Genomic DNA, 24865 nt, shown 5'->3' on the forward strand with positions numbered 1-24865 from the left:
TTTTTGGTAAATTGAAAAACTTTTTCAAAAATTTATATTTTCAGAAAATTTTTATTTTACTAGATCAACAATACTAAGGAGAGTCTATCCTCCAAATCTCATGGATTTATCTCTTACCGAATTTGAAATATTCTGTCCCAAAAATTTAAACTTTAGGCGCTCATATCTCAAAAAATTAATGATCAGAAAAAAATGTTTTCTTGAGAAAACTTTTTCATTTTGATTGCTTGATGATATACAAATCGAAAAACTTAAAAAAATATCGCAAGTAGAAAGTTTACTTTTAGCCTTTGCACAGCCTTAAACGAATCAATAACACAGAATTGATGGCTTTGCTTGATGTACCTTATTGGTCTAGGAAATGGTGATCATCCATGTTTTCATAGGCGTAAAATAATCCAAGAAGATGGAAAAGTAATTACACAATTAATTAATATGTTTTGACAGTAAACAGAGTACATAACACTTGAAAAATTGGATGTTGTACAAAATACAACACGCGACTGCTCGTGTGATTGAGTAGGGCGCGACTACCGGAAGGTTGAGAAATCTCTCAAGGCACAGAATTCAGTTGAGATATGCAGCAATAATAGAATGAATAAAATATGAAACAAATCGTTAAAAAACAAGATATGCTTGGTTATCGGTGACGATTATATCGACAGTGTAGAGCATGTGAGCTCATAGCTGAGGTGCCGACCCGGATGACGGTCGAGTTTCCTTGCTTGTTGCAGAACGTACTGCCTCTTGTGGGACCAGCCGATTATCATACACGCCTAACAAACTATGCGCGGTAAAGCGCCACCAAAATTCAATCGCGTTTTTATTCATTCAATACAGTACAGGCCTACTGACAGAAACAATGAGATACTAGTTCCGGTTGTCGCTACACTCTCAAGCAATATGATGATTATGCAGGATCGATAATATCGCTTCAACCGAGACTACTAATCATTGTTACGTTATCATTCATTATCATGTAGCAGATTACACAGTGGCGGTTGCACAAAAGCCTATTAAATTTTAATCGTAATTAATATCACAGAAGCCTTCTTTTCGAAAATCCTTCTCTGATTGGTTCTCGTGAGATAATCAAGATTAAAATTTAACCGGCTTTTGTGCAACCGTTTCTTATGCTTTTCAGTGTTATTTTATCAACACCACTTTGTTCCAGATCATATTCAACAATATGCGAACACAAGCGCTAATCTGTGATCTATAGTGAGGTCCACGTTATAATGGCAGTGGAGAAAGATAGGAGAACAACGTTGCCGATCCTCTGTCTTATCAATGCTTCTACAGACGGTAGCTGATACAGGTTTTTTATTGATGTACAAAATAGGAACTCAGGAAGTGAAAATCCAAATTTTTAGTGAGAAAAATGAATAACCGAAGACATAACCTATAAACTTGAGTGTTGATAGGAAATGACATTGGGTAATAGGGCAAGGCAGAACATCCGAAAGGATCTCTCTGCCGATAAAAGCCATAAGAGTAAATAAAATAAATAAATTACATTTTTTCAAGCAATAAATTATATTTTTCAATCATTTCATAATAAATTTTCATGACCAAGATGAAATATTTTGTTCATCAATTTTCAATTCTACATTGTTTAAATACGATCTGGCAACAGAACAAAGCGAGAAAGAGATAGCGTTATCAGCTTTGTTGAATGATAGACGAGGATAGCAATACCATTGCTAATCAAACACTGCCATTATAACGTGGACCTCACTACAGCTGCAAGGCCACAGGAAATATTTGAACTGAATAGAGGTGAATACAATTTGAATGTGGAGTGGAAAGGTATTTGTTACAAGACTCACCAGCTGTTGTCAACAAGCACACGTCAAGGCTCTGCTCTGGTCGGTCTATAGCTGCGTACACATATTCGTGCTTCCAACCCGCACCGAGCACGCTCCTCCCTCGTACCGCCTTCGTACCACCATCGAACCACAGTCGCTCCGCCCACGCACCCATCATGAACGTTACGGAAGATGTTAGATCTTCTCGCGTTCCCCGGTCGATCATCAATCGCTCTGCTCGAGTGACGTTCGGTTGCGGAGCAGAGCGAGAGTCTGTACGCACCTTTAGACTCAGGTCACACCAAGATGGCAGCTCATAGATCAGCATCCATGTATCTCAACCTCCAGCAATCTGGTGTCAGCAATACATTGCAGAACTCCTTTCAAGTATATCCTCCACCAATTTGTTGATCCATACCTATAAATAAAATGATAGGATTTTTATCTCTGAAAATTTTCTATACTACTGAATTTTCTATTCCATTTTTAACTTGTATTTAATCAAGAATTATCAAACCCAAAAAATATGGTACAATAATCTATACTAGTAGTTCTATGAACAGTAGACCTCACGCAGTATTCTCATTCACAAGTACCTGATTGAAACTATAGTATAGACCCTATGGAAATACAGCAATATAGACTGGCTTCTTCACACATCTGTGTAATCACTTGTCAGCTGATTTATGATTAATAATTCTATAGTCTGATTTTTACTCTAATATTGGCGTATGAAGGAGGCTCCTTTTTCCTTTTATATTATCCTTGAAATGCAAAATTTCCAAAAACCTTGTATATACGTCGACGCGCAATTAAAAAAGGAACACACCTGTCAAATTCCATGAAAATCTATTAACTTACTGCGTTTCGCCGTAAATGCGCAACATATAAACATTTAAACATTAAGAGAAATGCCAAACCGTCGACTTGAATCTAAAGGTGCGTACAGACTCTCGCTCTGCTCCGCAACCGAACGTCACTCGAGCAGAGCGATTGATGATCGACCGGGGAACGCGAGAAGATCTAACATCTTCCGTAACGTTCATGATGGGTGCGTGGGCGGAGCGACTGTGGTTAGACGGTGGTACGAGGGCGGTACGAGGGAGGAGCGTGCTCGGTGCGGGTTGGAAGCGCGAATATGTGTACGCAGCTTTAGACCTCACTTCGCTCGGTCAAATATTTCACTAAACCTACATTTTCGAGTGAAAGAAGTTATGATAATTGGAAGATATAAACTGATCTTCTAGATCAAAACAAGACAGTGACAAGTCATCTTTAAAGATAATTTGAAAGTTGGTGGAGCTGACCAAAAAGCGGTCACTTGTCAAACGACAGCACTGAGCGCCCGTCGCACTTACTTGTAATAACACAACAAAAATAACATAAACAACCATGACACATCACAACATGAGTTAATATTTCACGATTATTCTTCAATTGTTAACAGTTAGGCAGTTGTACGTAATAAATGTAGCGAAATATATAATCAAACATAAAGCTAATTTTCCTTGCACAAATAACACAATCAATAACCTGTACAATCTGAGACCCTCCTCAAATAAGTATTCCCGGCCGAAACAATTCAAGTTCGATGACTTAAGCTTGAAGACCGACCGATCCGTTTTAGCGTTCAGACGCAACGACTTACATGCTCCGACTTTTGCTTGAGCAAAAGACTGAAGCCAAACTTGAGCGTCTGCACCGGGCTTTAAGGTTAGTTCTGTTCACTAGACAACACACTTTACCTACTATTCTCAATTGCAGTGGAAACAGTTACTCGACCAAGTAAGTAGAGTAGAGTTAGTATGCCAGTTACTCGACCACTAACTCTACTAGTGAAAACCAGGCTTCAATGAATAAGATATCAGATCATATGTAGGCCTACTGGAATAACTTTGGATCACACATCTATCCACTACACAAGGTTTTGGCAATAGAGATTCGGCAATTCTGCCGTTCTATCATTTCAACTGACTTTATAAAACGTAAATCTCACTATAGGTGCAAAGTGTAGAATTTAGAAATCTATCAACAAAACTACTGTCATACTATATTAGCTACTATACCAAGGTCCACGTTATTATGGCAGTGGAGAAAGATAGGAGAACAACGTTGCCGATCCTCCGCCTTCTATAGACGGTAGCTGATACAGGTTTATTGATGTAATTATTAACTGTTCATTCTCGTTTGAAATAATCAATTATATTTTATCAGGCAAGAAAATATATTTTTCATTAGTGAATTTTCAAAATTAAAATTAAAAATGTTGTTGATTATATTTCTACATTGTTAAAAAACGATCTGGCAACAAAGCAAAGCAAGAGATAGCGCTATCCGCTTTGTTGAATGATAGACAAGGATAGCAATACTAAACACTGCCATTATAACATTGACCTCACTATAGACATTCAGATAATTCTACACTAAGACCCCCCAGCTGCACATAAGCCTGTTAAATTTTAATCACGATTAAATTCTACGAGAACCAAACCGAGAAGGGTTTTCCTTAAAGAAGGCTTCTCTGATTGGTACATGTGGCATTTATTTATTGAGGTTAGCACAAACAATTCAATGAGCGGAAAAGAGAAAAACAGGCGACTGCCCAAAACTTCCTCTAATTTAGTTTCAAACTGTCCAAGTATTATACATAGGTTTATGTTCATTTCAATTTCTACACAAAATCTTGAATCTTAAATCTACATACTTAATTAAATTTAAGTTTTGCAGTCTGCAGATTTTCATTGTAATCAAATTAAATCATCAATCTGCATTTAATCGGCATTATAAGTTAACAGACGTTTGTGTAAACTGGGGTAAATCTAGAACTAACTCACAGTTATGTGAATCATCATCATCATCAAATCGTCGTCAGCTTCCAGCTATCGGCAAAGGAGAGCCGGATAAAGAAGATATGTAGCAGAATAGATGCGGAGAACGAAGCAGAAGAAGAAGAAGAAGAAGAAGAAGAAGAAGAAGAAGAAGAAGCCTGTCGACTCACTCACGCTGTCCGCACTGAAAACAACAATCATTTATTTAAAGAAATCGCTAACAAAATTAAATATAATACATCAATATTTATTAAAAAAACAACATATTTTATTAAAAAAAAGTTTGACTGATTTTTAGCAAAGCACAAACAAGATTACTTGATGTTAAATTATGTACCTAATTATTATTATTGAACGAAAATCCAAATTAAATGCTGTAATCAGCCCCGAAGACTTATGCTACTGCAAATATTGACAACAGGGTAAACAGCTATAGTGAGGTCCACGTTATAATGGCAGTGGAGAAAGATAGGAGAAAACGTTGCGGATTCTCTGTCTTGACAATGCCTTCTATATACGGTATCTGATACAGATTTATTGATGTAATATTAACTGTTCATTCTCGATTAAAATAATAATTTATTGAGCAAGAAATTATCTTTTTCAATGATTTCATAATAATTATGATGAACTATTTTGTTAATTAATTATCAATTCTACATTGTTAAAAGACGATTTGGCAACATAGCATAGCGAGAAAGAGATAGCGCTATCCGCTTTGTGGAATGATAGACAAGGATAGCAATACCATTGCTAATTAAACACTGCCATTATAACGTGGACCTAACAATAGCACAAGAGCCCAATTCCATGATAATTTGCAAGTCTAAAAAACCCAACAAATCTGAATAAAACTCCAATCAAAACATGTTAGAAGATTAATAATAATAATAATATCGAGTGACCTGGCTGGCTCAGGTCTGGTGTCAGAGTTTTCAGGTCGCAACTGATCAATTTCAGGCCTCTCACATCACCTAACGACTGCTTTTTAGGCAGCCGGGACCGACGGCTTAACGTGTCCATCCGAAACACGGGAGTGGCCCGAGATAAATATCTTGTTACAAGATTATCGTGTAACAGCCATACTTGAATGCTGTAACACTCTTTATACAAATGCCGACATTTTGCAGTGAATCAGCACACTAGAGATTCAGCTAAAGCAGTCATTATAAGAGAATATTGGTCAAGTATACAGGTAAATTAAGCAATTTACCTGTTTAGCACCCAACCCCCTCCAGGAAGAAGACCCCGCGGGAGACCACAACAGAGATGGTGGCAACAGTTTAACACTGACATGGAGCGACAGGAAAAGATGCTGAGGAGTGAACTACCTGGAGACTGTTGGTGCGGCCAAATATCAACTTAGGTGGCCGTGGTAGTGAGGCTCAACTGACACTTAGGCGACTCAGGTGGAGAAGAGACTCGACTCTAGTGGAGAGCATGTGTTTCCAAATGGTGACACTCAGACCAGTCGATTCTAGTCTCCGCGACGTCTCCACCTCCTGAGTGGCGTAAGTGTCAGTTGAGCCTAAGAGTAAGAGTAAATTAAGCTATAGTTGAATAGGTTTTGAAAAGACTGACCTGCGATGAAGGGTGTGCTGCATCAGACCAAGGTGCCAAGCTGCTAGGCTTCACCAATACATTGCACAACTCGTCTCAAGTAGGCCTATCTCCTCCACCAATTTGTTGGTCCATACCTATAAATAAAATGATAACATTTTCATCTCTGAAAATTTCCCATCCTACTAGACATTCCATTTTTAACTTGAATTTAATCAATGCGAATCATCAAACCCAAAAAATATGTTACAATAAACTATAATTCCACCAAGTGCCGCTTGCACAAAAGCCGGTTAAAGTTAAACCGTGATTAACTTCACAGAGAAGGCGTTTCTGAAAAGACAGCTTCTCTGATCAGTTCTCCTGGAATTAATCACGGTTAAAATTTAACCAGCTTTTGTGCAACCGGCACCCAGCCTTCATTTTTCTGCTGTTCGCGAGTGATAGAAGTGATGATAATTGGAAGATATTATAAACTGATCTTATGGATCAAAACAAGACAGTGACAAGTAATCTTTAAAGATAATTTGAAAGTTGGTGGTGCTGACCAAAAAGCGGTCACCCGTCCAACGACAGCACTGAGCGCCCGTCACACTTACTTGTACCATAGAGAAACAATAGCATAAGTAGATATCCCATGGTATACGGCGTTCATGTCGCAGCTTTTACTGTTATCTCAAGCCGAAAGTCCACGCAGTTCTTTCCCGTGAAGCTGTGTGACGCTGGTAGTCTCTCATATTGGGCCGTTCATAGACTCTTACACTCCCAACAAAACAGTAAAAACCGACAGTAATCGATGATAATCGGCTTGAGATAACAGTAAAAGTTGCGACATGAACGCCCTATACCATGGGATATCTACTTACGCTATTGTTTATCTATGCTTGTACCAACACAACAAAAATAACATAAAAAACGATGACACATCACAACATGAGTAATTATTTTTCGATTATTCTTCAATTAAATAGAATATAAAATTTTATTAATAGCTGCACAGAGAAGGTGTGGTATTATATTATGATATCTCTCATCATTGTTTCATTATTTTGCATTGAAACTAAATAGCACATTTATCTACACATGACCGCATTGTGTTGAGCTAGAAGGCCTTGCCTCTCAAGCATTTTCGTACAATTACTTTAATTTTAATCAATTCCAGACATTACATAACACAGAATCAATAGTGGAAATAAGATAGTGAGATAAGTTATAAGCCTCACCTGTCAAGTGCCATACTAGAAAGCTGTGGTCCATGACAGGAGTGAATCAGTAGCCAAGCTCCAATCGATGCGTTGCTGCCACACCTACAGCATAACACAAAAACACAAATTGAAATCTCGCTAAATTCCCAATCGCATTTGAAATTACCAAGCCAGCAATAAATCATGAAGAAACAATTTTCAAGTTGTATAAATACGGTTCACATTTTTAAAATTTCAAATATTTTATATGGCATTCTTGGCTGAGGATGGTACCGACATCATTCCAAGGTTTGTGCGCAGGTTCATTATCCATATCGAACTAAACAAAGGAATCGACTTATACATATATGGGGGAATAGGAAATTCACGAATGACGCATCATCACGTCTCAACTACTCAACTGATTAACTTGAAATTTGGCAAATATAAACCCGATTGCACAAAAGCTGATTAATCGTGATCAATTTTACGAGAAGGTGTTTTTTGGAAAGTCGCCTTCACTGATTGATTCTCGTGGAATTAATGACGATTAAAATTTAACCGGCTTTTGTGCAACCGGCACTTAGATTCCTTAATTTTTAAAGGACGGTTATTTATTTATTATTTATGGATACAATTATTACAAATCATATAAATATGATCGGGATCGAACAACAGGCTTGGCTCAAAACTATTCTATTCCCAAATTTTTATTATTTATTTATTCGTGGACAGAATCACAAATCATAAAAATATGATTAGGAAGGAACAAAAGGCTTGGCCCAAATCTATTCCATTCCTAAATTTTGATAAATTAATAAAATGTCCCAAAAATATGTTATGTTTCTACTGTAAAACGTTCAAACGTTATTATGTTTTTAGATAAATCTTTTGTTTAAAGATAAAATTATATAATATGTGGATGGTTCTCAGTAGTCATTGGTACTGAGTTATTATTATCATTATTATTATAATCAATAAATTCAAACTACTGATTTATAACAAGCTGTTTTTTATTAGGTAAGATTCGATGTATTCTCTTCTTTTTTATTTTTGCTATAGTACCGTAACGTTTATATTATTGTATTACTTTATGATTGGCTACCTACTGTAACATCGACCCAAATACAGACCCTAGAGGTCCATATGGGCGATTATTGAAGTGATTGTAATACTTGTTTTGTTTTTTTTTTTAATTTAATTTGAAATTTATGAATAACATATCCAATGAAATAGGTTATGCTTGCAAGTTCAAATTCTTTTTTTGCCAAAAAATATAATTTTGGGCTAGAAATTTTGAATTTAATAAAATTAAAACACCAAATTGTAGTCAAAAGTTAATTATCACCGCACATTGAATAACTATTAGGTATATTTTGAATTCTTCAAGATTTCAGTGTGTCTAGTTTTCGGTTAGTCAAATTTTTAATCAGACCCTTGCGGTGCACGGGTTACCAGCTAGTCATAAATAAACGAAACACAGTTACAAGTACATTCCGAACCAAACTAATTTGACAGCACATCAGTGAAAGATACAAGCCTTATAACACTTGAAAGAATGAATATTAACCTATTCTGGCAGAATTGAAGATGGTGGTTATTCCATAATTTCTTGATGGATCAAGAAACTTGAGCTATTATTAAAGTTTAAAATGCAACCTTTCATATAAACTTTAAAATTTGAAGAATACAACATTACCATAAAATTACTCGAGCAAGATTTCCTTATATTAGTAGGCTATCAGTTTCCGCGTTCGCTTCATTGGGAATATTTTTTTCTTCAGTTCTAATGGGAATATAACACAAACACAAGGAAAAGGTTTTAATATAAAAATATTTTTACTGACCGCCCAATGTGGTATGAAATTAGAACAGCTAAATTATCAGAATAATATGTAAGAACATTAATCTATAATCATTACATTTCGCATTGATCGAACGATTCCTATTTGTAATGATAATAGCTTTATTTACATTCTTGAAAGAACAAAAGCCTCTCTTATGAGGTATATATGTGGTTGGCAACAAATACTATTTGTAATACTTGAATAAAATTAACAACGAAGAGTAAATAAATATTGAACTCACTATTATTCACAAATTATGAATACATTATCCTTAAATCAAAATAAATCAATGGTAAGTTGGACTCAATTTATTAGAAATTAGAACTGAGGGACGCATAACTGTACCGTACTGTAACGCAGAACTTCAAATAGGATCTCAAAATAACACCGAAATTAATCACAAATTTAAAACATATTTACTCCACAAATTATGAATATATTATTCGTAAATCGGAACAAAATTTCCTAGGTCTAGTAATTTAAAATGAGAATGGAATTAGTAACGCAACACTCCAAAAATATTATTACAATGTACGGACCCCAACCCAACATGAAGACCTAAACCGTGCAATTTCATAGGTTAGATTAACCGATAAATAAGCTACTCGTACAATTGGTTATATATATTCAAAATATTGGATGAATTCATAAAATTAAATTAATATTTTTCAATACAAGAGGTATTAGATTTGAATCAAAACTAATAAGAATCAAGTGGATAACCTGTTGAATACGATCACCTATCCGCTAACCGGCTATTGAACGTTTGTAAATGCATGGATAGAATAAGGAAATAATAGTCAAAAGCTATCTGAAATGTAATGAATATTAATAATAAAGAGTAAATTTTATAATGTACTTTACCTAAAATGTAGTCTAGATAGAACGGAAATTCAGTCAACGTTTGAGCACATCAGTTCATTGTCTTGACCACTTACGTTTGTAGTCAGATAAATAAATGTAGCTCTAATAGCACATTCACGTAATTAGAAAATATAAAATTATGTTGAAAGACCGTTATTTCGAACAGATATACTTTAGAATTACAATAATTATCAAGGAACCTTTAAAAATTAATACTAAAATCCGACAGTAATGTTTTGACAAGACAAGACAGAGCAGATCAGAAAGCTCTGCTAGAGTCAAGAGCACTTACGTTTGTAGTCAGATAAATGAATTTGCACTAAAAGCACATTCACGCAATTGGAAAATATAAAATTATGTTGAAAAACTGTTATTTTGAACAAATATACTTTAGGATTACAATTATTATCAATGAAACTTTAAAATATTCACTAAATTCCTACAGTTGTTGTTTTGGCTAGCTAGACAAGACATAGAAAGCTATATCGCCAATATGACGGAACTAAATTGACCTACATTTATTTAACTGATATTCCTTCAATTCTATTTGGAATTTATGACACAGAAATTGGATATTTCAGATTGAATAATTTATAAAATAGATAAATACATACGAAATTCCAGTTTATCGATATTATTTCAGAAATATTAACTAACTTCGACTAGCATCAATAGCAGAAACTAATATCAGTATGGCTGTGGCACTGAACCTTCAAATTCAAAATTTCGCATTTCTACATTATGGCGTCAACACTAAAATGAGATTCACAACGAACTGGCAGAATTGATTGGATCTAAAATACTGATGTTATCCTGAAGGAATGCTGACAAAATAAATAGAACATGAAAAACCTCGACTCACAAAAACCCAAAAAATCTTAATAAAACCTACGAAATACAAAGCTATATCCATGTAACACACAACTAAATCCCTATATTTGCTAAAATTGAAATTATAATTAGACATAGAGTACGATTTCAGATATTTCGAAGAGAAATTGTCCTGAACTGATCCAGTCATTTGCAGCTAGCTCAATAAGATCTCAAATTGAGATTAAAAAAAAACTCAAATAATTGACCATTACTCAATGTATTTTTATTTAATTAATAGAGAGATCTAGTGCAAATAAACTAAAACAGCCGCCCTTCTCTGTACAACTCGAATCATTCTGAAATCGTACAATAGCCTAATGACTAGGTTATTTAAAATAGGATGAGTGAATGATGAGAAATGACCTAAACATTCTATCTACAATCAATATCAAAGATAATAATTTTTTTTCAGAGATAATAGCACGAACAATTGGATGAGTGTGAGTTATGATTGATGAAAAACAAGATCCTACCTCTGTTACGGCCTTGGGTTCTCATCACTTGACACAACACATTAAAATTTTACACAAAACTATCACACAGCCGGAAAATCAATTACACCACTAATAAAAACATTGAAATGACTTCATAATTCACACACGCATTGATAATAAACTGTAATTTTATTATATCAATCGATGAAAATTAGTAGGACACGATGTGATGACCAGCTACCACGAAGCTATCACGTCTCTGACTGCACCCTGCACGATCTTGTCTCTACATCGCCAATCAGTGAGCCAATCACAGCGCTCCAAACAAAGTGAACTGGGCTTCTCAGCCAATGGCCGGCCGGCTTTCACCCAAATTCTTGACGACTGCACAAAGGAACCCAAGGTTCTAGAATCTTTCAAGATATTTACTTGATTAAAATCCCGAACATATCAAAATATTATTCAATACATGAACGCTTTTGAAATAAACGCAATTTGAGTTCCAAATACGTTTTAGAAATTTGAAATGGGAATTACTGACTTTTTAAAAGCGTTTTAAGAGATGTAAAATAAATTTGTTGCTAATTTGATTGAATAGAAAAATGCTACCAAAAACCGACTATCATAACGGCAGCCATAATGAATTGGGTATAAAATTTTGATATTTATTAGGATGAGGTACAATGTATGGTGATTCAAGAAGATGGATAAACAAGGCTGTATTTTATGAAAAACTAAGATAAAATGATTTCTAAGCTAAATAAATTCAAAATAAACTTTGAATCTCGATCAAATTTAGAAGTTCATTAAAAAAATAGCATATTCATAGGCAAACAACTACCCAAGTCAATAAATTAGGCCAACCTACAGTATCAAGTAAAGTACTATTGAATAAATAATAGATTTTAGAAAAGTGAATAAGTCAGTCATATCTTATTATTTTAGGGTCGGATGGCAAAAACAAGGAAGAATAATTGCTTGGGGAAGCGGAATTTATTTGAGCATTTATTAGAATGGTCTGAAACCTGTAGGCTGGGGGCTCTAGCTGGACTGGAACCGTAAGCGGAACGTACGCAGCCAAGATAATAAAACTGATTTTGATTTTCAGTTGTTGATATTTTCAAACTGTTGCATGCTATTACTTTTTCGTAATTCCCTATTCTAATAAACAGCTGACTACATAATATTACTAGTAGTGCTGTGAACAGTAGACCTCACGCAGTATTCTTATCCACAAGTACCAGATGTCAACTGTTTTAAATGTTAACAAACTCAGTTCACGTTTGAATTTGTATTTTATATGATATAATTCACCCAGTTGTGATGATCTTTTTATCTGATGAAAATTAATTTTTTAGAATAAAAAATATTATAATTTCTCCAGCATTATTTAGTTTATTTGTTTATTTTTATTCACCTATTAAATTAGTTTTTTTTCGAATGTGAGAATATTGATACTGATGTACACGCATAATAATACCATAACTGCAAAACAAAATATTGAAACCAAAGTCCTTAAAGCTGCGATTAGACCAAATTTATTAACAAAATGTTAATAACTCAATCCTTATAGATTATATTAGATTGAACATAACTTATCATACACATGATGAACATGTGAGTTTGTCAACTTGCGTTTAATCTAATAGAATCTATAAGGATTAAGTTATTAATATTTTGTTAATAACTTTGGTGTAAACCCAGCTTAAAAATGCATACCTCTTCAAGGTCTTTGATTGAAACTATTAATAGACCTTATACAAATACAGTAAAAGAATGGCTTCTCCACACATCTGTGTATTCACTTGTCAGCTGATTTATGATGAATAATTCTATAGTCTGATTTTTACTCTAATATTGGCGTATGAAGGAGGCTCCTTTTTCATTTTATATTATCCTTGAGATGCAAAATTTCCAAAAACCTTGTATATACGTCGACGCGCAATTAAAAAAGGAACATACCTGTCAAATTTCATGAAAATCTATTACCGCGTTTCGCCGTAAATGCGCAACATATAAACATTTAAACATCAAGAGAAATGCCAAACCGTCGACTTGAATCTTAGACCTCACCTCGTTCGGTCAATTATCCTTGAAATGCAAAATTTTCAAAAACTTTGTATATACGTCGACGCGCAATTTAAAAAGGAACATACCTGTCAAATTTCATGAAAATCTATTACCGCGTTTCGCCGTAAATGCACAACATATAAACATTTAAACATTAAGAGAAATGCCAAACCGTCGACTTGAATCTTAGACCTCACTTCGTTCTGTCAATTATCCTTGAAATGCAAAATTTTCAAAAACCTTGTATATACGTCGACGCGCAATTTAAAAAGGAACATACCTGTCAAATTTCATGAAAATCTATTACCGCGTTTCGCCGTAAATGCACAACATATAAACATTTAAACATTAAGAGAAATGCCAAACCGTCGACTTGAATCTTAGACCTCACTTCGTTCTGTCAATTATCCTTGAAATGCAAAATATCCAAAAACCTTGTATATACGTCGACGCGCAATTTAAAAAGGAACATACCTGTCAAATTTCATGAAAATCTATTACCGCGTTTCGCCGTAAATGCACAACATATAAACATTTAAACATTAAGAGAAATGCCAAACCGTCGACTTGAATCTTAGACCTCACTTCGTTCTGTCAATTATCCTTGAAATGCAAAATATCCAAAAACCTTGTATATACGTCGACGCGCAATTTAAAAAGGAACATACCTGTCAAATTTCATGAAAATCTATTACCGCGTTTCGCCGTAAATGCGCAACATACAAACATATAAACATTAAGAGAAATGCCAAACCGTCGACTTGAATCTTATACCTCACTTCGTTCGGTCAATAATTATTTTTGTAGTTTCAAAAAATAAGATATGGAAGTTACTGAGATATAACGCCCTCTATGGGTGGGGGGAGCTTTGAGTCGAACATCGTACTCAAGAATGTGTTGAAAAACCCAAGAGACCAGAGATGGGTGAAACTCCAGGCACAAATGTAGGTCAAGAGGTTGATACGAGAGTGACCAGGTGCCCTAGAGATAACTTGGCGTCCCCTCTCTCAGCGGAAGGACCTACAAAAAGGCCAGGAGTGGAACTCACGTAGGTCAAGAGTTTGTGGGTGGAGAGGCCGTAACTCACCACTGTTCAAAGAAGGGCGGCCATTTAGGCAAATCTTCATAAAAACTGGACATTATTATTGACCGAGCGAAGTGAGGTCTAAGATTCAAGTTGACGGTTTGGCATTTCTCTTAATGTTTATATGTTGCGCATTTACGGCGAAACGCGGTAATATATTTTCATGAAATTTGACAGGTATGTTCCTTTTTTGATTGCGCGTCGACGTATATACAAGGTTTTTTGAAATTTTGCATTTCAAGGATAATATAAAAGGAAAAAGGAGCCTCCTACATACGCCAATATTAGAGTAAAAATTAGACTATAAAATTATTCATCATAAATCAGCTGACAAGTGATTACACAGATGTGTGGAGAAGCCAGTCTATTGCTGTTTTTTCCATAAGGTCTATAGTTTCAATCAGGTACTTGTGAATGAGAATACTGCGCGAGGTCTACTGTTCACAGAACTACTAGTAATAGTAGTCGATCAATCTTCTAATTCTATACACTTAAAATGTACGGTATCCGTTTCTCTGGTAGGGTCTTGAAATGGTCATTAAAAAATAATGTTGAACGGTGTCTGAAAATAGTCACATAGTTATTTAGTCACAAAATAACAATATTATGAAAGTTTTCTCAGGTAAACCATATACTGAACGAGGGAGGAACGACAGAAACAGAAAGTCAGCTGAATTTAGAATTTGAAAACAGCAAACAGCACAGCGCGCTCTACCTACCGGCAGATTCACAAACTAACTACTGTAGAGCGCGTATTTTCAATTTTGCATAATATTTTTCTTATCTTACCTCGATTACCAACCGGCATGAATCTGATCTAATCTTGAGTTTATTTTCAAATTCCATCAGAACACTCTTTGAAATCTTGAATTACTTCATTCTTCTTTCAATACAGCTGTAAAACACCAATAAAATCACACGTTTTATTATTGTGTTCATAACTGTGGTACTGTTTCAAAGCTCTCTGACTCGGTTGCACAAAATCCGGTTAAATTTTAACCGTAATTAATTTCACGAGAACCAATCAGAAAAGGCGTTTTTGAAAAGACGGCTTCTCGTGGTATTAATCACGGTTAAAATTTAAGCGGCTTTTGTGCAACCGGACTATTTGTATTAAGAAACAAATTAATTTTATACGAAAAATTAATAAGATATAATTATTATTTAACGAGAATCCTAAATAAATGCTGTAAATCACCCCGAAGACTTCTGCTACTGCAGACATTGACAACAGGGTTAACAGCTAGATGGAAATTCTATTTATTTATTGAATAAATGCATTCTCTATTTAATTCCATCTGTAAACTGGTTGGCCGCTATGGCTTCGTATAAAATGAGCGCTGCTATCCAGAGATTGTCAGTTTGGTGTAAGGGTAAGTATTCCTGACAAGCAATTGGGAGGTACCGGGTTCGATTCCCGGGCTGGCAAATAATTTTTGGATAGTAGTTCTCATCGAATTTCCATGTAGCTGTTAACCCTGTTGTCAATGTCTGCAGTAGCAGAAGTCTTCGGGGTGATTTACAGCATTTATTTAGGATTTTCGTTAAATAATATTATAATAAATAAATAAATAAATAAATAAATATACTAATTAGCATTTGAATAAATGCATTCTCTATTTAACTCCATCTGTATGTTAAATTTAAGATGGATTCAATGAGTTGAAATTTCCACCCTTCTATTTCGAATATAAAATCAAATACCAACACCATAATTCTTTCAACTATAGAGAGGTCTACGTTATAATGGCAGTGGAGAAAGATAGAAGAGAAACGTTGCCGATCCTCTGTCTGGTCAATGCCTTCTATAGACGGTAGCTGATACAGGTTTATTGATGTAATAGTAACTGTTCATTCTCCTTTAAAATGATCAATTATATTTTTATTAAGCAAAAAATTATATTTTTCAATAATTTCACACTAAGATGAAATATTTTGTTATCAATTATTAATTCTACATTGTTGTTAAAAGACGATCTGGCAACAGAGCAAAGCGAGAAAGAGATAGCGCTTTCTGCTTTGTTGAATGATAGACAACGATAGCAACACCAATGTTAATCAAACACTGCCATTATAACGTGGACCTCAGTATACACACGTCAAACCATAGGTAGGCTACAGTAGGAAGATAAGAGTATTTTTCATACTGAAAAAAATCACTTTAATTTACAGAATAATTCATGAATTAGGCTAGCTACAACAGTATCAACAAATAAACTGCTTATCTAATTTTTGAGAAATTTCTTCATCACCAACTGATTTAAAAAGTAATGTTTTTATGGTGCATCGGTTTGAGCTATATTTATTATATTAATAATAAGTTATCTTATTAACTAACATTAATATTATTCTAACATTGGTTTTTGCAACGTACAGTTCAACATTCAATTCGTTAAAAAATTATTTGAAACTAATTAGAAATGGGGTGATTGTGAAAGGGTTTTCAAATTAATAATATCAATAATTATTTGGGTTTGGTTTGAAGGAATTATTATTCAAAAGTGTTACGTTTTTTGAAATTGAAATATAAAATATTTTCTCCTCCTTTTCATTTTCCTATTCATCCTTCTTCTATTTTTCTTTTTCTTTTTCTTCCTCCTCACACTCTCCTTTTTCTAGATATTCTTCCTTTCCTTAGGTACTTTGAGAAATCGTTATGTTATTCTAAATCTAATCTGGAGTAGGTATTATGCAAAGTTAGTAGACAGAAGGTTGGTCACTCATCTATAGTATTTTAGTTGAAATGCAATTGGAGTGGGGGAACTGCAGCCGTGACGTAGGCTGTAGTACAGAGTAGGCAGAATATCGCATTCTTGAAAATCATACGGTGACCTGTAGTCAAATTATATAACACAAACATTTTTTGACATGCAAGCTTTCTGTTTCTGCTCTACAATAATTATCAAAACATTTGAATAATACAAGCATTTTGCAATATAAAAGCAAAAAACCCACCTCCTAACTTTCCCTTTCAAACCCTTAAGGTTTCTTTATCTTCTAGGTCGTGTTTATATTTTGTAGTTTGGCTATACATCAGCTTGTGAATTTCGGGGATGAGATATTTTGATTCTCGTAGAACATGTGCTCGATACCAGCATGTGTTCGTTCAGTGCATTTATATGAATGAAATTCATTGGATTCATCGGGATCGGTTTATTGTTTTATTGAAATGCATTGGTTTTTCAAGATTTTTTAAGGGTTAATCTGGAATTATAATAGTATAACGTTGTCTACTAACGCTTTTCCAGCTTATTAAATTTTTCGTGTCACGTGTTTAGATTCTTGAAAAACTTTCAACTTCATTTTATTCATACAAGTTGAATGAACTTGATATATTAAACAACATCATTAAAATCGGTGATTAATTCGCTATAAGTATGGAGAATTTTTAAGTTCTAGGTCAATCTTGAGGGGATTAAACGACGATGTATTTGAAGATACAGTGAATAAACTGTATGCTCAGTGTGGTTACTCTATCACTTTTTTACTACACGTGACGTCACGCTGGCGTTCCCCCCTCCACTTCGAATCTTACACCTGTGAGTGATCAACCTTTTTTCTACTAACGTTGGGTATTATATATGATTCTACAGTGTACTATATATTTGATATTTCAAACGACAAGAGCTCTTCTTCTTCTTCTTCTTCTTCTTCTTCTTCTTCTTCTTCTTCTTCTTCTTCCTCTTCTTCTTCTTCTTCTTCTTCTGTCTTCTTTATCCTCACCTTTTTTATCTCATTTTTCCTATTCCATGAAACCCAATGCCATGAAACATTTATAAAATAATAATAATACATAGTTCTCTACAATGAAGACATATATATCAATTATTTTCAAACCTTTTAAACGTTATAATTTCTAACAAATATAATATCAACATCAATTTTTCTCCTTCATTAAATTATCAAATTACTTAAATTTTTTTAAATATATCTTGGACGAATCGTGTATTAAACACTATTAATAATCATTAAATACTATTATTATTATTAGCTCAATAGATGACATAGATATTACAGTAGTATAGTCGGGGAATGAAACAGTTGTAGTTCGTATCAAGTTTGAAGATACACGTTGCAAATTGATGATACAAACTATCAAGTTAGTATCAAAAATAAGGATACAGAAAAGTTGAAAAAGATACACAATGTTTCAAATAGGTAGAGTCGTATCAAATAAGTTAGTTCTATAGTGAGGTCCACGTTATAATGGCAGTGGATAAAGATTGAAGAACAGCGTTGCCTATTCTCTGCCTCAATTGATTATATTTCTACATTGTCAAAAACAGAGATGGCATCGTTGCGGAGCTAGAAAATGATAGCACTACCTGCTTTGTTGAATGATAGACAAGGATAGCAACATCAAAGTTGATCAAATACTGTCATTATAACGTGGACCTCACTATAGTTCGTATCAATTATGAAGATACACGTTGCAAATTAATGATACAGAGTATCAAGTTTGTATCAAAAATGAGGATACAGAAAAGTTGAAAAAGATACAGAGTGTTTCAAATAGTTAAGATTCGTATCAAATAAGTTAGTTCTAGTTCGTATCAAGTTTGAAGATACACGTTGCAAATTGATGATACAAACTATCAAGTTTGTATCAAAAATAAGGATACAGAAAAGTTGAAAAGATACAGAGTGTTTCAAATAGTTAAGAGTCGTATCAAATAAGTTAGTTGTAGTTCGTATAAAGTTTGAAGATACACGTTGCAAATTAATGATACAAACTATGAAGTCTGTATCAAAAATGAGGATACTGAAAAGTGAAAAAAGATACAGAATGTTTCAAATAGGTAGAGTCGTATCAAATAAGTTAGTTCTAGTTCGTATCAAGTTTGAAGATACATGTTGCAAATTGATGATACAAACTATCAAGTTTGTATCAAAAATAAGGATACAGAAAATGGGAAGTATTGAAGTTATATAGGGATTCTGACAATTTAAAGTGTATCTCAGTAAGAATAATAATTCTCAAAGATCAAAAATATTAAAAGAAGTTATAATTTTGGAATATTGTTTTCCAAAAGAGAATTTAAAGTTGAAAAGTTGTATATTTTTGAGAAGTTCAAGAAATTTTAGAAGGTATCTGGTTCGGAAAATATCAAATTCAATTTTTTCAATATTAAATACAAATATTGAGCACCTTATTTTGAATAAAAAATTGTATTTTATCAACGAAGGCATTCATTGGTATAACTCTTAAATTTCAGCAATTTTTTCCGTATATATTATTCAAATTCTGGTTAAATTCTCGACTGAGGTAACAGTTAAATATTAAATAAATACCACACATTTTTACAGAATAGAATTAAACTGGCCAAACATTTAACATCTAAGGCCCAGTTGCACAACAGCCGGTTAAATTTTAACCGTGATTAATATCACGAGAACCAATCAGAGAAGACGTTTTTGAAAAGACCGAACATACGGTTAAATTTTAACCGGAATTAATTTCACGAGAACCAATCAGGGAAGGCGTTTTCAATATTCTTCTCTGATTGATTCTCGTGGAATTAATCTCGGTTAAAATTCAACCGACTGTTGTGCAACTGGCACTAATAGTACACAGATAAGAGACAAACATTACCTTAGAATATTTTTGAAATATACATAAATAATACAAAATTTAAAACGAATATTATAAATAAGAAATGTACATTACAATAAAATACAGTAGATAGAAAATATACTACAACAAATAATACAGTTACAATAATCACAGATTTGAAATTATACATAAAGTATGTACAAATTATTTATACAAATAAATATTTACTTTAGTATGTACAACCCAAAATAATACATAACTTTACAATTTTAATAAATATAGCATTGTATTCTACATTATAAATAAATAAATAAAGTCAATCTAGTATAATATATGTATCCCAGAACTAAAATAATTAGTTAATAATTTAAATCGAACTAAAATAATTAGTTAATAATTTAAATAGTAATACACTAATATGAATAACGCTATAGTACGGTCCACGTTATAATGGCAGTGGAGAAAGATAGGAGAACAACGTTGCCGACCATCAGTCTTATCAATGCCTTCTATAAACCGTAGCCATACTGGTTTATTGATGTAATATTAACTGTTCATTCTCGTTTGAAATAATCAATACATTTTATTTAACAAGAAATTATATTTTTCAATAATTTCATAATGAATTCTTATAATTAGGATGAAATATTTTGTTAATTATGAATTCTACATTGTTGAAAGACGATCTGGCAACAGAGCAAGCGGGAAAGAGATAGCGCTATCAGCTTTGTTGAATGATAGACAAGGACAGCAATACCATTGCTAAACAAACATTGCCGTTATAACGTGGACCTCACAATAGTTACATTTTTAAATAATAATTCTATATTGTTATAAATATTACAAGTAATGGTTATATATATATGGTTATATATAAAGTCCCTTTTTCCAATACAGCTTACAATGAGGTTGACTTTAAACTGTGACCATTGGATAAAAATGGAAAGCATCATTGTATAATATTATTAAAGCTGAATTCCCATATATATCAGTGGCCAGTTCAGTGAAAATATAATTCCCATGTCTTCTAATGGGACCGTTCACACTAAGCACGGCCACTCGAGTATGAATAGTCCTATTTGAACTTATGGAAATTATATTCTCACTGTACCGGTCTCTTTGAATGCTAGGAATTCAGCTTTAAGAATTCAGTTTCAAGTGACTCCCAGTATATTATCATAGAGGGAAAAGATAGCATAAGAAGATATGCCATGGTTTGTAGAATTCATTCAAAAGTTTGTATCAAATCATGGTGTTGTGTATCAAGTTGAGATGATTCTGTATCATATTCTGTTCATACTGTATCATATTGTGGTGATATGTCATGATAAAGGACAGTTATGTTGCAAATGTGAGTGTTAACTGAAGCCGATAGTCCTAGTAGTTTTTTTTGGTGAAGCTATGTGACGCTGGTAGTCTCTCATACTGTGCCCTTCTTAAGGTGCGTACAGATTTACGCGCCGCGAACATGAGCAATTCACTTTTAATCAGCTGACTATATCTGTATTTTACAGAAACGGTAAGATACAGATATAAAAAGCTTGGCATTAGCTGATTAAAAGTGAATTGCTCATGTTCGCGGCACGTAAATCTGTATGCACCTTTACACTCTCACACTCCCAATACACTAATTGACCGAGCGAAGTGAGGTCTAAGATTCAAGTCGACGGTTTGGCATTTCTCTTAATGTTTAAATGTTTGAATATTTATATGTTGCGCATTTACGGCGAAACGCGGTAATAGATTTTCATGAAATTTGACAGGTATGTTCCTTTTTTAATTGCGCGTCGACGTATATACACAAGGTTTTTGGAAATTTTGCATTTCAAGGATAATATAAAAGGAAAAAGGAGCCTCCTTCATTCGCCAATATTAGAGTGAAAATCAGACTATAGAATTATTCATCATAAATCAGCTGACAAGTGATTACACAGATGTGTGGAGAAGCCAGTCTATTGCTGTATTTCCATAAGGTCTATAGTTTCAATCAGGTACTTGTGGATGAGAATATTGCGTGAGGTCTACTGTTCACAGAACTACTAGTAATAGTCAGTAGTCGACAGTAATCGGCTTTATTTCGAAGTGAAAAGTGTAAATTTGAAGTATTGTGCTGCCTTAGTGTCCGGTTTCCTAATAGGGAACTTTGGACTATATACGGCGAGGTGGAACTACCCTTGGGTCTCCCCACCATTCAAAGCCATACGCTAATAATAATAGGCTTCAAATTTATAACATAAATGACCTATATCGTGAGATATCGTCTTAATATGTTATCACTATAAATGATACAGTATCACTACACATGATACAGTATCATCTCAGCTTGATACACAACACCATACTTTGATACAAAACTTCCAAACTTTGAATCAATTCTACAAACCATGGGATATCTTCTTATGTTATCACCATAAATGACACAGTATCACCACAAATGATACACTATCATCTCAACTTGATACACAACACCATGATTTGATACAAAACTTTCAACCTTTGAATGAATTCTACAAACCGTGGCATATCTTCTTGTGCTATCTTTTCAATATGATGGTACGAGGTATGTACGAGACATAAAGAGCCTCGTGCAAGCGAACACTCATCCAATGGCAGCCCCGGGGGTACGTGACTTGACTACGGTGATTTGGAGCCAAAAATATACTGAATAGTACAAGGTTTGTACGAGACATAAAGAGCCCTTTGCAAGCGAACACCCATCCGATGGCAGCCCCGAGGGTACGTGACTTGACTACAGTGATTTGGAGCCAAAAATATACTGAATAGTACAAGGTTTGTACGAGACATAAAGAGCCTCGTGCAAGCGAACACCCATCCGAGGGCAGCCCCGGGGGTACGTTACTTAGCCACAGTGATTTGGAGCCAAAAATATACTGAATAGTACGAGGTTTGTACGATAAATAGGGAGATTTCGTCGATGTTTTACCTCTTACTCTATGCCAAAGGTGTTTGTTTCTTCAACGGCCAGAAGTAGTTTCTCGTAGAGAATATCCGGAGTAGGGTAGGGTGGTAGATCCAAACGGTTGAAACAGGTATGGGCCCTGAAATTGAAAAAAATCATATTAATTTTCGCAAAAATATTAAAAAATCTGGTGTGGCACACTCACACAACTTTCCTTGCCGTTATGAAAATTGATCACCTGACGCTAGTGTTCACGCGCATCTCAAGTCTACTATTCAAAGATCTGACCCAGATGGTAACATGACAATAACGCTGGAGACACATGAGGTCTGCTATCTCTTCATAGTGGATGATTCAATAGAATCAACAGTTGCCAACAGTTTGCAAATGAATAATCACATTTTCTCGAATTTCGAGCTTATTTTCAATTTTAGGTGAAAATGTTACTGAACATTAATTGTAGAGATTTTCATGCTCAATCTTTTCCACCTGAAATTTTTTGATCAAATTGTATCTGAAGCCTGATAATTGGGAATCTAATATCGAACTTTGCATAGATGGGGCGGAGCTCCTGAAATTTTTACAGATATGAGACAGTTGATAGAACTCACCAATGACTATTTTAGGTATAAATTTGATCAAAATCGTTGGAGCCGTTTTCGAGAAAATCGCAAAAACCCGGTTTTTGAAAATATTTTAGCCGTCATCTTGAATTGCATTTGATCGAATTTGTTCGTGCCGGATCTTTATAGTGTGAGGACCTAAAGTTTCAAATTCCAAGTCATTCCGTTCATTGGGAGATGAGATATCGTGTACACAGACATACAAACACACACATACAGACCAATACCCAAAAACCACTTTTTTGGACTCAGTGGACCTTGAAACGTATAGAAATTTAGAAATTGGGGTTCCTCAATATTTTTTTGGAAAGCAATACTTTCTTTACCCATGGTAATAGGATAAGGAAAGTAAAAATATAGTTATTATTAAACGAAAATCCAAATTGAATAATGTTAACCACCCCGAAGACTTCTGCTACTGCAAATATTGGCAACAGTAAGTAAAGCATTTGATTATTATAGGAAATTACTATAATTTTCTATACCCCTGGGATTCCATGTACCCCAAAGCCAACCCAGAAAGCCGTTATATAACTGAACAACTATTATTACCGTACAATTTGTTCAAACTAAACGATTCTACTAACCTTGGCAGACTGTTAGGCTTGCCCCACTTCTCGACACAAAACTTGCGGGGCCCGGTGGACCCCCTGAGTGCCGCGAAGCCCTCGTAGGGCACACTCGACGTCCCCGTCACAAACTGCAGCAGCCGAAGTCTCTGCTCGTTGCTGAATCGCTCCATGGCGGCCCAGAACCACATTATCACAGGGTGTTGATTGTGGTAACCTTTAACAATAAACAATCAAATTATCATCTCTATAATATAATAAAGGAAAGAACTGGCTTATACACGTACGGGATAGGAATACTTTCACATCATATGTTGTGTTGTGTATCAAGTTGAGATGATACTGTATCATTTTGTGGTGATACTGTATCATGTTCACTGATTTTGAAATTGATATTTATAAAATGGATATAATTTTATTGTCAGGAAACAATAGGTCTAGAGCAATGTCAAAAAATTCACAAGTTGTATCAACATCTATCTATAATATAATATAATAAAGGGAGAAATCGGCTTATACCATAGCCACCTCTAATACAAGGCCCCGGCCTACGATATTGCAACGTCGCAGTGTAGGCCTACAATCTAATACAACATGATTGGTGAAAAATATTTTTAAAAATACCAGATGATCTTTTTCACCAATCA

At 34.3% G+C, this 24865-nt stretch overlaps 1 protein-coding gene and 1 long non-coding RNA gene across 2 annotated transcripts in view; both read right to left on the reverse strand.

Moving 5' to 3' along the window:
• Positions 1-4696: 4696 nt before the first annotated feature.
• Positions 4697-10374, reverse strand: LOC120354238. The gene is made up of 4 exons (XR_005572924.1): positions 10092-10374; positions 7420-7503; positions 6218-6333; positions 4697-4820 (listed from the first exon to the last, which is right to left on the reverse strand). It is a non-coding gene; the product is annotated as an uncharacterized LOC120354238 (long non-coding RNA).
• Positions 10375-22761: 12387 nt separating this feature from the next.
• LOC111050637 (mucin-12) overlaps positions 22762-24865 on the reverse strand; it is a 98868-nt gene continuing 96764 nt past the window's right edge. Inside the window, 2 exon segments of the mRNA XM_039441072.1 lie at positions 22762-23165; positions 24237-24435. Of these exon segments, the coding sequence (XP_039297006.1) occupies positions 23054-23165; positions 24237-24435 (311 nt within the window). The 3' untranslated portion in view covers positions 22762-23053.

The sequence above is a fragment of the Nilaparvata lugens genome, chromosome 14, assembly GCF_014356525.2.
Source record: "Nilaparvata lugens isolate BPH chromosome 14, ASM1435652v1, whole genome shotgun sequence".
Taxonomy (NCBI): domain Eukaryota; kingdom Metazoa; phylum Arthropoda; class Insecta; order Hemiptera; family Delphacidae; genus Nilaparvata; species Nilaparvata lugens.